This window comes from Furipterus horrens, unplaced genomic scaffold (genome assembly GCF_987537825.1).
Source record: "Furipterus horrens unplaced genomic scaffold, mFurHor1.1.pri manual_scaffold_7, whole genome shotgun sequence".
Classification (NCBI taxonomy): Eukaryota; Metazoa; Chordata; class Mammalia; order Chiroptera; family Furipteridae; genus Furipterus; species Furipterus horrens.
Genome location: NW_028327177.1, coordinates 137,538,562 through 137,553,217, shown reverse-complemented (window position 1 = coordinate 137,553,217; position 14,656 = coordinate 137,538,562). Strand labels below are relative to the sequence as shown.

The 14,656-nt window shown below is 44.0% G+C and overlaps 1 protein-coding gene across 1 annotated transcript in view; it reads right to left on the bottom strand.

The window, feature by feature from the left end:
- KIF15 (kinesin family member 15) overlaps positions 1-14,656 on the bottom strand; it is a 45,169-nt gene that overhangs the window by 8,803 nt on the left and 21,710 nt on the right. The window contains exons 17-28 of the mRNA XM_090284957.1: positions 8,559-8,756; positions 7,630-7,737; positions 7,110-7,215; positions 6,008-6,173; positions 4,636-4,786; positions 4,392-4,477; positions 3,342-3,411; positions 2,897-2,983; positions 2,199-2,303; positions 1,573-1,695; positions 945-1,091; positions 79-180 (exon numbers count right to left, since the gene is read on the bottom strand). Coding sequence (XP_090141083.1) covers positions 79-180; positions 945-1,091; positions 1,573-1,695; positions 2,199-2,303; positions 2,897-2,983; positions 3,342-3,411; positions 4,392-4,477; positions 4,636-4,786; positions 6,008-6,173; positions 7,110-7,215; positions 7,630-7,737; positions 8,559-8,756 — 1,449 coding nt within the window. The remainder of the gene's footprint in view (positions 1-78; positions 181-944; positions 1,092-1,572; positions 1,696-2,198; positions 2,304-2,896; positions 2,984-3,341; positions 3,412-4,391; positions 4,478-4,635; positions 4,787-6,007; positions 6,174-7,109; positions 7,216-7,629; positions 7,738-8,558; positions 8,757-14,656) is intronic.

Genomic DNA, 14,656 nt, shown 5'->3' with positions numbered 1-14,656 from the left:
CAGTCTTAGTAATTTCCATACTTTTCTCACTCATAAAACTTTATTCCTCGTGAAATGCAGGCTTTCTCTGAAAAGTACCTGGGGGTACTCTGCGGCGGAGTCCATCACACGTTCTAGTTGCCTCATTTTGAAGTTATATTCGTTCTTTTTCTGTTCGACTTCCTCTTTCTTTTGGTTTAACTGGGAAAATCAACAGATGTGAGGTTACAAGTTAGAAAGTAATATGGAACCCATGGTCCACTGAGAGAAGCCTATCTCCCCAAGGTATGTAGAAATGGCTTTTTACATTTTGGGGGGGATTTGATTAGTACTCAAAAGCAGTAATGTATTAAAACAGAGCCATTTTTAAAGCAATGAATTGTAAAACCTGGGGCTTCCATTTGTGTCTGTGTACCTTAGTTGCTACTATAACCCTCTCATCTCCCCCTCCCTCACGAACTTATTTACACTTTTTTTAAAAAAAACTTTGTTTTGTGTTGACTGGCATGGCTCGGTGGGTTGGGCACCATTCTGCAAAGTGAAAGGTCACCGGTCCAACTCCTGATCAGGGCACAGGCCTGGGTCGTGAGTCAGGGCCCCATTTGCAGCATGTGAGAGGCAACCGATGGATGTTTCTCTCCCTCTTTCTCCCTCCCTTCCCTTCTCTCTAAAAATAAATAAAATCTTTAAAAACAAAAGAAAAACAGCTTTGTTTTTAAGCTTCACACATGATCAAAGGGCCATTTGAGGAAAAATACAAAATATAAAACAGCAGCCGCCAAAAAGAGGACGAGAAGCAGCCATCACCTCACCACGCGGTCAGAACCTGCCGGCGCGTGTCAAAGGCTCAGCGGGACAGGAAGACAGCCACGCCAGTCTGACCCGGGAGCAACCAAGTCCTGCAGAGCCACAGCACAGCTGCCCGTGCAGCACCCCATCCGGAGTGGCGCCCCCCTGCCACTCACCTCGTGCTGGAGCTCCCGGATCAGGGCCTCCTTCCTGGTCAGCTCCTCCTGGGCGGACTGCAGGAGCCCCGAGTGCTTTTTCGAGGCCTCGGTGAGCAGGTTCAGCTGCTCAGTAGCATGAGCCAGGTCCTCACAGAGCATGTCCCTCTGTCAGGGGACAATCCCCACACAAGCAGAATTCCTTAATTGTGGCTCTCCAATAACTATTTGCAGATTATTACTATGTGTGACTTTTAAAAGGTTAAGAAAGTTTTAAGTGATAACTTTTTCTTTTTTTGGCTTGCGTGGTAACCCATTCCAAGACAAACCAGGCAGTTAGTTAACATTAGTGAGCAGGCCTAGAGGTAAGCACTGCAGTAAGTGCACACAGGTATCCCCCCAGAGGTCTGATGGCGCTCCCCTCCCCACCCTCCCCCGGTCAGTTATGGGACCTTAACGTGGCGTCAGCACCAACGGATAAACATGAGTCAGCCAGATAAAGTATAACAGTGCAGTCTTCTGTATGCATGCCTAACCCCTTTGGGTAAAATGGCCCTAATTATGGCCTGTTCACCAATAAACTCCACACGCACATGGACATACTGACAAGTGGCAACTGACGGAGGAGCCGTGGTGTGTGAGCAGTTACCTCAATGTCTTCAGAGAGAATTCTCAGTCTGAGAGTTTCTTTCAGATCCAGAATCTCCACTTCCTGTCTGTTAATTAGCACTTTGCTCTCCTCTTTGTCAACCAAGGCGGAGTTGTAGTTACACTGCAGAAAAGAAAGCTGTGATGTAAGAGCGGCCTGCTTTATCTGTACTTTTAGATTGAAATAAACCTAAGAAGGGGTCCCAGTTCCAGGGTGATGAGCAGGTTAACACAAATTAACCCAATCACTACTTGTGAATTAAGGGATGGAAAATAAAGGCATGGATGACAAATAACGTGGTTAAGTCCTACAGGTACCGGTGAAAAACACCTGCTCTCAGTAATACGGTGGCGGCAGCCAGCCCCATGGGGCGCAGGGGAGTGGGGGACGCCGACAGAAACCCTCCCCTCGTCCCAAGGGCAGGAGGAGGCCCAACCTTTCCCCTGAGACGGGCTCGCCCTGCTCGTCAGCGGGTTACAGGCTCTGCCGGTTCCGCAAATGCAGACTCTGCTGAGCTGTAACTAGTGTTTCCAAGTCTCTCTCTCGGTGAGGCGTTTGCTGACCTCCTGAGGCATCTACAATGTGTCTCAGGCTCAAATTTAATACCGTGTGGGGACAGAACTCACGGTGATGTCCTTCAGTTCTTGCTTCAGGGTGTCTATGGTCTCTGTTTTCTCCCCAACTGATGTCCTCAGCTCCTGGATCTGGCTCATGAGGTCAGCGACAACTTCCTGACGAGGACAGAAACAGTATCTTCACACCCAGGGACATTAAGGAGGAGATCGGTTTTAAATGACAGATTCTTTATCTTTCCTAACAACAGAAGTCAGTTTCATTTGAGCAGTATGTCACATTACATTATTGATGTTCTCAATTTATATTTTAGTGGATTTCTGCCATTTTACTTAATCATTTGCTTTGGTTTTATGAATAAGAGCTAGACATAAGGAATTTATACCTAACTTAACACTTAAACATACATATTTTGTTTATTATTCTAGCTCAGGTCAACACCAGAGACTTGAGACTTTGTACCACGGGACTCAAAGTCAGCGAGAAAGGGCCACACTAACAGCATCCTGGGTAAAAGGGGCAGGGTGTGTTTTAGAAGCACTGCCATCGAGAGAAACAGAATAGCTTGCACTTGAAGTTATGTGGAAAGCTAACTTAAATGAAGGACCACATTCCCTAGCAACCGTGAAGATGAAGGGGCACAGCCACATACAGAAATGCTAGCGCTCAGTCACCCTCAGAGCAAGGGACGGGAAGGTTAAAGCAGCATCTGTAAAGAAAACACAGGAATGTGGCTTCACCCGCTACTGACCTTGTCAGCATCCCTAGACTTCTCCAGAGAACTGATGACTTTTTCGGTAGCACACAGACTCTCCTCTAGTTTCTGGACTTTTGCCATCTATGGGGAAAAAATAAATATCTTTAGAAAAGGAATTAAATCACAAAGTTAACTATACACATTTAAAAACGAAGTTGAAATCTGCTGTTCATATTATACAGTGTACGCTAGGAGAAATACTTGGAAACAGTAAGATGGGTTAAAAGGCACTGATTTTGTGGTCTCTATTAGGAGAGAACCAAAAAATTGTAATAACGGTCACCTGGGAGTTAGAAACAGAGAGCTAGAAAATGACCCAAGTGGCCGAACGCCCCACCTTTCTATTCCCGAGGAGCTGAGACGTGTGCTATGATAAGCCTCTGGGTGTCGGGAAGAATTACAGAGCTCCAGTTCTAGAGCCAGCGCACCGGGCACGTACCTGCTGCTCACACTTGGCCATCTCCTTCTGTCTCTCCTGACGCACAGCCTCCAGAACGTCCAAGATTTCTCTGGAAGAGAAGAGGGATCTTTTTACTCAGGACTTCGTTCAAGGAAACCAGGAAGAGAGTCGATGCTACGCAACCAAACTTGATTCGGCACAGGCTTGGTGTCAGGCGTCATATCCCAGGACGGGTCACACATCTGAACCCACTCCTTCAACAGGTATTGAATGAAAAGCCATTTTTGGCTCACAACAGTTTATCTTTCTTGCAAGTGCTCAGGATTCCCAAACAATCTCAAGCATGTTGTGCGTGTTTGTTTATGACCTCTCTCTCTCGGCTAGAATGTAAAACTCACGAGAATGGGATATTCTGTTTACTGCCTGATCTGTAAATGTTCTAGCGTTTGCCAGTATAATGCCTGGCTTGCTGAATATCACTAAGTGTTTGAACGAATAACTAAAAGTTAACTGTTTCCCAACCAGATATTGGCATAAATTGGATGCCTTCACCACTGCAGAGTGGGGCCCAGGGGAGACTCTGCCTCACAGGAAGAAGTCTACAAGCATCCGCCGAATAAACAAACAGGTTCTTCTCACAAGGGGAATCATCACTGGGTTGGCTGAGGGCAAGCGAGGGTCAGAGACCACCAAGGGAAAGAACTTTGAGACGAAGGGAAGAAAGACAATGGCATTCATACTAAGGGACCAAGAGAAAAACAAAGCAACTAGAAAAATAGTAGTCGAGACAGAAATAAAAAGTTAATCTCCACCGTCCAGTAATAAACGCTGTGATTTATTTATCAAAGGCGCTGAGTTCTGATCACTACAATTCATTTAAAAAGTACCATGGCTAGTTACTGAATGCTTTACAAAATTAAGTTTCTCTACATAGTCATTTACACAAAAAAACAAAAACAAAAAAACCCTCATTTTTGGAATGTTTTATAAAAAATAACTTTGTAGAGTATTGATAATTAAGAAATACAAGATAAAGAAAGTGGAAGTAAATGCTTTTCTAGTTTAATGGAAAAGATAAATAGCACTCACTTAGAACTGTTTTCTTTATCTTCTTCAAACTGTAGTAACAATTTGTTATTGCGTTCCTTTTCTGCCTCAAAAAGCTCCATCAAATTCTAAAAGACAAAGTGACATTAGATTTTATGTAACTGTTTACTAGCAGTGTGTAGGCAACACGGCCATCTGTGCTCGCTGGGCGGCGAGTCCTGCACCGCAGGGAGCGCTCCCACGCCCGGGACAAGTCTGGCAATAACCAGTACCTTTCTTAACTTACATTCAGATCAGACTGCAGAGCCTCATTTTCTTTTTTGCAGCTCTGGAGGCTTTTTGAAAGTTGGTCGATTTCAAACTTCATTACTTCTTGTAAGTTTTCATAGGAATCCTGCAGGCAGGCTTTGCTCTCGAGCAGCTTTTCATTCTCTAACCTTTATGAGGGGAAGTTTTTACAGTGATAAACACAAACATCAAATGCAGTTCTAGCCAGATTACCTGCAGTTCACTTGGTCCCAGGTACAGACCACTCTCAACTTAGAGAGGCCTCGACTGAGGACAGCGCCTCGAGAGGGCACGTGAAGCGTCTGTGGGGCACGGACACGCAAGACCGCCGGGGCCACAGCGTAGCGTGATGGCAAAGACCGGGTGGGCACGCCAGCTGTCAGCTTGTGGCCACTTCTTCCTCATTCACTCTCCCGTGGTTTCAAACAGACATGCTTTACTGACTGGCAGTCTAGAATGATGCCAGTCCAGGGGGTTCCAGACCTGACCCTCATGTAGCCTAGGGGCTGGCCGTTAACTTATCATGTGGGCAGCTCCACGCTACCCATGCATCACACAGTCCCCGAACTCTACAAAGATCTTTCAAGACGGCAAACGTGGCTTCAATCTGGACAAGGGTGTTAAACCCCCCTGGGAGAGAACTATCTTCTAATTCGCATGATTATTATTACTGAGTTTTAGGTTTTCATCCTCCAGTTCTGCTTCCCAACATACCGTGACAGGTCCAACATCCAGCGCTTAGCCCAGAACCACTAACCGATGAACCTGGCTTGTGGGCCACCCAAAAGAGATGGCCCAGCTTTCACGCGGAAGGTTATTAAACTGGGATCTACCTCTTTACTAACAGAAAGCAGAGCAGAAGCAGTAAGTTACAACGCGGTAAAAGCCAGCTGCTAAGATAAGTGTATAGACCGGAGACGGTAGGGAGGGGGAGCCTATGTATTTACAATACAAACTGTAAAAACAAGGCAGGCAAAATAACTCAAGACCAATTCCAATTCTCCCTGAGATGACATCTGGCTGCTGGGAGCGAGGATTTCTCCACAGGAGTTGTGCTAGGAGACAAACGGGGAGCAGCGAGGCCACCTGTTTGTTCCCTGTCACACAGATGAAGGCCCTCAATAGGACAGAGCGAGGCAACCCCAAGGGCAGCAGAGTGGGGACTGAGCGGGAAGGAGAGACAGAGAGACTGAGGCACTGACATGCTGTTTGAGACACAGCCTAGCTTGTCCCTGAAGTCGCAGTCACCTCCGAGCCATCCCAGTATTGTCGGCCAATAAATTAACTTCTGGTTGAACTAGTTTGGGGTGGGTTTGCAGCACGTGCACCTCAAGGAGCCCCGGCTCACAGGCCAACCGTGACGGCTCTACCTGACGCTGTCTAGCTGGAGCTGCACATGCACGTGTCGCTCAGCAAGGGCGCTGAGCTCCTTCTCCTGACTCTCCTTGAATGAACTGTACTCCAGTTTCACCAAAGACAGCTCCTTGTCTGCAGAATGGAGAACGACTCGCAGGTCATGCACCTCACTTTTCAAAACTAAAAGACAAAATAAATGCACACATATTTTTTACAGAGTAGGCAAATAAAAACAATAGGTATCTTCACACAATCAGCAAAAGAATGTCACTGTGGCACAGCCCGGTGGCAGGTCCCTAGGAGCACTGAGAGTTCTATTTCCTCCCTCTCCCGTGCTCATGGGTTTTGGTACATTTCTACCAAAAAAGGAATAATTAATATCATCTGTCCATGACTTGTAGGTTACACGATTTTCTACATTTAGAATGTGCATCAAAATTCTTTATAAGAAAATAAAAACACCAAGGTATATAACGTACTTTAAGTGACCTAACCTTAATTATTGAAACCCCCTTGGAAATGTGTCAGGGCTTTCTAAATTGAGTTAAACACTTCTGGTCTTCTAAGGAAACTCCAATTGAAAGTAAAATTAGGTAACTTCTCAGATCAAAACAAATTGAAAGGCTGTCCTTTTCGTTTGAGCATTATTACAAACTACTGCAAATATTTTGATGAAAGAAGAAATAAACTAAAGACAACAACAAACAAACTGGGAATCGACGATACTCCCACATCTATGAATATATACCAACATATTAATTTATGCTTCATTTTGTCCTTTTAAAAAATTGTTCAAAACTATAATTCAGAAAATGAAAATGAATGGTTAACGAAAAACAAAACATTATAATCTTATGAATTCAGGACGATTCACTTTAAAAGCGGTATTAAAACTTGAAGCAAACAGTTGCGTCATTTGTCCGTGAGTGGCCCTGAAGCTGATTACCCTTTACGGTACGTAATTCTTACTTGCCACTGCCAGGCAAACTCAAGTCTGGCTCTCTAATTAAAACAAAAAACAACCAACCAAAAACACAGGGTCAAGAGTCATTCATATGAGTAAAGAGATACTGAGTTGCAGTCTTCAGACTACAGTTCTCAGTTGTTCACACTTACAGTCATTCTTAGTCTGAGTGTCCTGAAGCTGCTTTTCAAGGTCATGCATTTGTGAGAGATGCTCTTGGTGCTGTTTGGTCCAGTCAGTTCTCTCTGATGAGAAAAGCTGCGGGAAAGAGATGAGCTTGCTGGAAAAGGCGTACTGGCATGGAGCCACTCTCCAAATCATTGCTTTGTTTCTCTTTTTAAAATTGAGTTTTAAAGTCTCTGACCGGAAGAAGACTGGCTGTTCCCATCAACTACAGTGAGGATGCCCAACAAGAAAGGATCCCTGCGCACACCTGAACCGCCCATCCCTCTTTCTTCCGGAAAACGGCCAGGGATCCAGGTGCACTGTGGACCAAGAGGGCCGGGCTCAGACGGGGGTGTGAGTCTCATTACCGCAGCAGCAGTATGGAAGTAACAAAGCGGAGCATACAACTCCAGTCAGCCTTCACTGGGGCTCTGCGAAGTCACCTTCTTCCTGAGACCCACCCTTGGGGGACGGATTCATATTCCGAGGCCTTGCTCTCGGCCTTACCTCCTGCATTTGTGTAGAATGATGCTCCAGTTTGTCAATGCGCTGCTGAAGCTTCAGGTTTTTATGCTCTTCTTCATCCAACTTGACTTGAAGGGCACTCATTTGTTCCTGCAACACAAAAACTTCAGTTGTCGAGAAGTCTTTTAATGGAAATCTCAAACGTTCCACCGTTTCTTCTGCGTTAAAAAAACAAAACCCAAAACCTCATATGAACAAAGGTATCAAAGGCCAATCTGGAGCCAGAAAACAATTTCAAAAGACTACACTAATGACTTCTCATATTTCAGAATTACACTTGTGGTCCATCAAAGCGGGTAATTTTAAACACAGGAAAGAAATGATTAACATTAAAAACACGGATTACCCCACAGAGCCACCTTGAGACGTGTGAGAAGTGTTCTCAGAGCGGCACAGGGTGACCGCGCCAGGAAGGACTCCGTGCCACCAAAAGGGCACAATTTTGGAATTTGGGGTGGTCTGGCTCATTCTAAGTTATACTAGACGGTAGAAAAACTTAAAAAACAAAAATAAAATCACCAGAATTCTGAGATAATCAAATTTCATGTTATTTCAAATATACCAAAAGCGGTCTAAAATTTCATCTGTAACAAGGGTCTCTCAAATACTTTAGTTTTCTTAGCAGATACAGCACTGTGCCATATAATCAGGCCGGTTCGGGAAGCTCGTGGCAAACTGGTCTCCTTCCATGTAAGAGAAGCAAAGCCCCAGGGCACTGGAAAGCGACTTGCTGAATAGCGCAAAGTGAGTTAAAAGAACAAGAGGAGGCTGGTCTCTAAGCCAGCGACTTCACACACCCATACTTAAAAAAATACTAATCAGGTCTGAAAACTGCAAATTACAGAGTTAAAATGATAAAGCAAATTTGTTTATATGAATGTTTATTCATTGTTTCTGAAGCTAAGCATTACCTGCACCATTCTAAGCTCTTCAGAAATGGCCTCAAAAGCTTGTTCATTCATCTCCGGTGGAACAGGCTCGTTTAAGATATCATTATCTAATTTGCCAGAACTCTGAGTGTGCAGGAGTCCCAAGCTTCCCAGCTCAGGGCTTGATTTTGGTGCTTGTCGAGACCAAAGCTGGTAAGTCTTGGTTGGTGTAGTTATAATCTGCAGCAAAAAAGTGATTGTGGAAAACTGTATTAGCACGCATGAAAATATATAATTGTGTAAACAAAGAGGGTAAAATTAAAATTCTGTTACTCAAAAGAAGAAAACATATCCCTGAGAGGCAGCACAGAAATGTCCAAGTGGAAACAAATCCATCAATTTATGCAGGCTTTTAAGGATTTTTAATAAGATTTATAAAAATGAATTTTGATAGGCCAATTCCAAACCTTATTCAAAGAATAAATGTGTAAGAAGATAAAAAGAACAAATTGGGAAGACTTCCTTGGCCAATATAAAAATACACTGTAAGGGTGGGAGTGGCCATTTTTAAAGTGCATTATTAGCATATGAATAGTCAAACAGAACATCAGAAGAAAACACAAAGTCCAGAAATAGAACAATTCATTGGTAAAAATGAAAAATGTGTTTTATTTTTACTTTAAAACCAAGGAACTTTTTGGCCAACCAAATTAATGAAAAAACATGGATTGTTCAAAGTTAAATCTCTATGCCGTACCACTCAAAAATAAAATAGCAAATGTATTAAACACCTCAACATAAAAATTATAAAACTAGTAAAAGAAAGTAGAATATACTGATGATGTTGAGATTGTCTGGGCCTTTAAAAAAGAACGAAAGCAGCCCTGACTGCTGTGGCTCAGTGGGCTGGACATCATCCTGCAAACCGAAAGGTCGCTTGTTCGAATGCACGCCTGGGTTGCAGGGTCAGGTCCTCGGATCGGGGCGTGAGAGGGGCAACCCCATTGATGTTTCTCTCCCTCTCTTTCACCGTCCCCCTCTAAAAATAGATTAATAGAATTTTTTTTTAATTTGAAAAAAGTTAAATAAAAATAAATGAAAGAAGTCACAAAGGTAAAGAAACAATAAACCTGGCTATATCAAGATTTTAAAACTTCTGTATAACAAAAGGGTCACACACGAGATGAAAGACAAAGACATGACGGCAGAGTATATGGACAGTAGGTATTAACAAAAGATTAACACATAAAAACTACAAATCAAGTAGTAGAAAATGGCCTCTTTTTCCATAGAAAAGAACAGACAAATGGACAATGGACACAGAAAGATGTGTGACCTGGCTAGAAATGAGGGAAACGGAAATTAAAACCTTCCAAGATCCCATGGTTCACCCATCAGACTGTCAGCCATCAAAGAGCCCGACCACGCCAGTTCAGAGGGAATGAGAGGCCCCGACTTCCGGAGAAGGTACCTGGTGCGGCCACTGGGGGGGCACTTCAGCAGGACTGACTCCACCCACCCTCCCAGAGAACCCTTGCACTGGAAACCTCCTCAAGAAGCCATGGGGCATCCAAAGCATGAAAGCCTAGGTTGAAAAGGAGGTAAAATTCTAGGCACTAGTTAAGGTGGAAAGACTCAAGTCATACCCCCAAGCTAACGAAAGCCCACTGCAGAATAACATATGTAGGATGGTTCCTTGTATTTTTAAAAACAAAGCTCAATAAAAAACAATCTATAAAATAACTCCACATATCCTTCTCAGTGCATGTATATTTACTGTACAGAATTATTAAGAAAAAGTTTCTAAATTGATAATAAATCGCCCCTGGCGGGGGGAGAATGAAGGACTAGATTAGACTCAGACTGGCAGAACTTTAACCTAAATTCACCTGCACGTGTGTATTTCTTTTAAACAAAGAGAATGTATTCCTAAACTACTGATGTAATTTAAAACGAAGTAAAAATGAACAAAAGATCTGAATTGCTATGCTACTCTTGGCAAAACCTTTTTTTTTTTTTTAAAACCTTCACCCGAGGACATGTTTCCATTGAGTTTTCGGAGAGAAAGGAAGGGAGGATTGGCCTCCTCCCACACATACGTGCCCCGGCTGGGGATTGAACCCACGTCCTAGGTATGTGCCCTGACCGGGAATCAAACCAGCAACAGTTCGGTGCACAGGATGATGCTCCAACCAACTGAGCCACACAACCAAGGTTCCTGACAAAACTTTTACCTCCTTCTTCCTATCTGCTCAGCAAGAAGCAGAAGAAGCAGAGCTATAAATAGAATGTCAGTGCTTCAGGCTCCAGCATTACACTGGGCTAAGAGGCTACAGACACAAATTATAAAACAGTTGGCAATGTTCTGCAGGTATTTTACGACTGTATTTACTTATTTACTTTCAGAGAAAGGAGAAGGGAGGGAGGAAGAGAGGGAGAGAAACATCAGTGTGTGGTTGCCTCCCATGTGCCCCCAACTGGGGACCTGACCCACAACCCAGGCATGTGCCCTGACTGGGAATTGAACCGGCAACCCTTTGGGTCACAGGCTGGTCCTCAGTCCACTGAGCCACACCAACCAGGGCTCTGCAAGTATTTTAAAATTATTTCCTACCCAATTTTAAAGGCCACCATTTTTAAAAAGCAAAAAAACAGTTCTAATTTTTTAAGAAAAAATAGCATTTTCCAGGTGAAATAAATCATGCTTACTGATGGTTTGTTTTGGCAGCCGCAACATTTACAATGCATGCTTTTAGCAGCTGCCAAAAAACAAACAAAAAACCCAAACAATAACAAAAAAGGATTGTTAAGAAAAAACAAAACAATGACAGCAAAGAATGATGTATATTATATGCTGTGTGAAATTAGAAAATAAAAGAAAACAAAAAGCGAAAAGACTTGGTGACAGTGATGGCCTCCAAAGAGGGTCGTGGCCAGCTGAAAGGGCAGCAGCTGGAATGAGACTGTCACTGTGTGCTCTTTGTATATTTAAAAATTCCAGTCCTTTGAATTACATATTCAAACAAATGAATAAAATTACTCTTAAAAGCAGTTTCTTATTAAGTGACATAAAAAGCATCACTGCTAAAGGCAGCACTAGAGACACATCTACTTATTAAGTGTAAGGTGTATAAAGGAGGTGTGTAGTCCTCAGAGGACTTGGCACGGAGCTCAAATCCCCAGCAGCAGCGCCTTCCCAACCCTTGGCTTCCCTGTGTATTCTTCTCGCTCCTCTATCTCAGACGTTTTGTTTTGTTTTGCTTTGTTTTAAATGAAGGCGATGCCAAACTCTGTCATCATCTCCACTGTTACCCTGGATCCTCGGGGTCTTTGTCTTTTGGATTTCTATGCTTCCCTGCAGGCCTGGAGCACATCAATGATCCATTGTCACGACAGCTGCCATTTACTGAGATCTACCAGGTGCCAGCACTTTATTATGTAGGGGCACCAAATATTCCCTGTAAAAAGTTTCAATATGTAAGTATGTAAGGGCTTTAAATGTTCTTTGTAAGAAGTAGCAAGGACTTGCTAAAAGGCCTTGGAAAAAGGAATGTAAGAAGGAGTGTTATAGCAATTAGTGATTTACAAGCTAAAAGGACTTCAGCCTCTATCACCTCCCATTTGCTTGCTTGTGTCTGGTTTATAACATTTGTGAAGGTTGTGCTTTGCAGAATGTCTAGCCCTTTGAAAATAAATTGCCTCACAGGGAGTTCGTCCCTGGCTGAAGAGCTATGCTGCCGTCGAAGATAACCTTTAGCCTTGCGAATTTCTGTTCCTGTTACTGCCAAGACATTCCTGCAGTCCTGCCCAGCCCCCTCTTCCTAAGGCTGTTTCCCACCAAAGAAGAAACAAAGAGACTGCACCAGTATAAAAGCCCAGCGTTTAGACTCCATTGTAGGTTGGAGCATGTTAGAGACCTGCTCAGGGTCTGCCCAACTCCTGGCCAATATTAAAAATCCTTTGCTTAACTTTATACACCGCTTCAGAGTGTTCAATCTCGCCTATGTAGCCGTAACATTTTGGAGGCCCCAGCGAGATGCCTCTGTAAAGCGGTGCCGCCTTCGGTGAGCCCCCGGGGCTTCGTGCGGTCCCGTGTGTCTAGCTGACGTGTGGCAGGACAGCGGCCGCAAGCTCTGATTGGGAGCAATTCCCTGCGCCTTCAGGAGACACTCGGGAGCCGCTAGAAGCCCTGACGGCCCAGTCTAGAGTAAGCAAAGGACAGAGGACAGCCTCGGCGACAGGTGAGTGGCAACCCATTTGGGCAGCGGACTTGGGCCACTGCCACTGAGACTTGGTCTCTTTTGTCCTCTGGACGCAGAGGTACATATTCCCGAACAGGGAATTTGTTGAAGCCGGCTTGGCTAGCTTCATTTGGATTGTATAGAGCTCTTTTGGTTTTGGGGTTCTGCTGCCTGTAGCCGATGCTGTTCATCTAATCTCAGAAGCCTAGGCGGGGTTTGGGTGGGATTGTTTAACCTCTGAGTGAATGTGTGAGTGAATGTTAAGGTTAAAGTAAAAAAAAGTTATTTCCTCCTTTTTGTGTGCCTCCACAAACTTCGGTCTATGGAGTCTGAGTGGGCTCTAGCCTCGCAGGAGGAGAGGCCAAGCGGGCATTTGTTTGGCTTCCTTTGGGAGCTCCCAGCCCGTGTTTGTCTGCGCCGTGAGGGGGGAATTGCTCCTGTGCCTTGTGTTCCAGCTCCTAATTGTAATCCAAATTAAGCGCATGTTTGTAGCAGTCACGTTAGCCAACATAAGGGGACGCCAGTCTAAGCCTGCACCCACAGTTCTTGACTGTGTGCTCCAGAATTTCCCCAGGTTCCGGGGACAAAATCCCTTCATAAACTCTGGCACCCTGGAAACATTCTGTAGGTCAGAGTGGCCTGCTTTTGGGGTCGGATAGTCCCACCCCCCCTTGGGAGTACTTTAAATCTAAATATTATAAGTGTAAAATGGTGTCTCTCGGGAAGCAAAAATGCAACAAGCAGAAGGGAGAGTGTTACTGGGGGAAGTAGCAAGGCAGGAGGGAGCTGTGCCTTGAAAGAGTGGCTCCTGCTCTGCACTTCTAAGGGAAAAGTGTTTTTTTAAGAAGAAGAAAAAAAAAGGTATTATCTTGCAGATGGCTAGTGAAGGCCAAACAAACGTGGGTTAGTTTCACATATTCTGTAATCTGGGAAGGCCCCTGGTTCCCAGATCAAATTGCTATCTCTCAAACAGCTGCAGGCGCAGGAGAGGGGGGTGGGGAACAGGAAAACCAAGGCTATCAATATGGGCAGTGTCCCCCCCCAAAAAATAAGCCTAGGACCCTCTGTGCTGTCTCCTGCTGCCTTGTAGCCCTGGCCAGAGGGATGAGGCTCCTTAAAAATTTCCCCAGAGAACTTGCTTGCAGCATTTCTTTCCACCCCAGGTAACTTCTAGCAATACAGTTTGCATCTGAATACTTCCTGCTGGAGCTGCAAGGAGGGACAATGTTAAATTTGCTAGCGAAGCAGCCGTCTAATCCCCTTGCTACAGGTTACAGAAACAGCAGAATGTCTGTCTCTCCAACATGGAGGGAAAAAAAATGACACTTTTAAAACTCAGGTCGCTCTTTAAACTGGTGCAAGCTGCTTGGGTGCCAATCAGCAACACCTCTAAAGCTGTAACTAAAGAGCCTTCAATCTCCTCACTGCTTCAGCAGGGGGAATGTGCCTGTATCTTAAGGAAAAGTGTTGTTACACATGAATAAAACTAATGTCCATTCTAGACATCCTCTTCAATAGGAAAGAAAGAGGAATAATCAGGTGGGCTGCTATAAGAATATAAAAAAATGCAAGGATCCTCCTGGTCAGGGAATTGTCCTGGCCAAACAAAAGGTTCCCAATAAAATCCTAAATAGAATAGTAATAGGCCAAATAAAACAATTGAAAAACTTCTCAGGAAAGCTCAAAAGTGTATGTTAGAAAAGAAGAAGAAGAAGAAGCAGGAAGCTTCAGAAAACTGCAGAATATCTATAAATCTAGGGAAATTTTAGCTGCTAAATACTGAGTTTGAGTAGAGTACTTTACAGTGTGGAAAAGAACAAGAATTGGAAATGGATTATGGTTAAATCTGAATGGGTAAATATATGGAAAGTTTGTGAATGTTGCAGAAGGTCTGTGGAA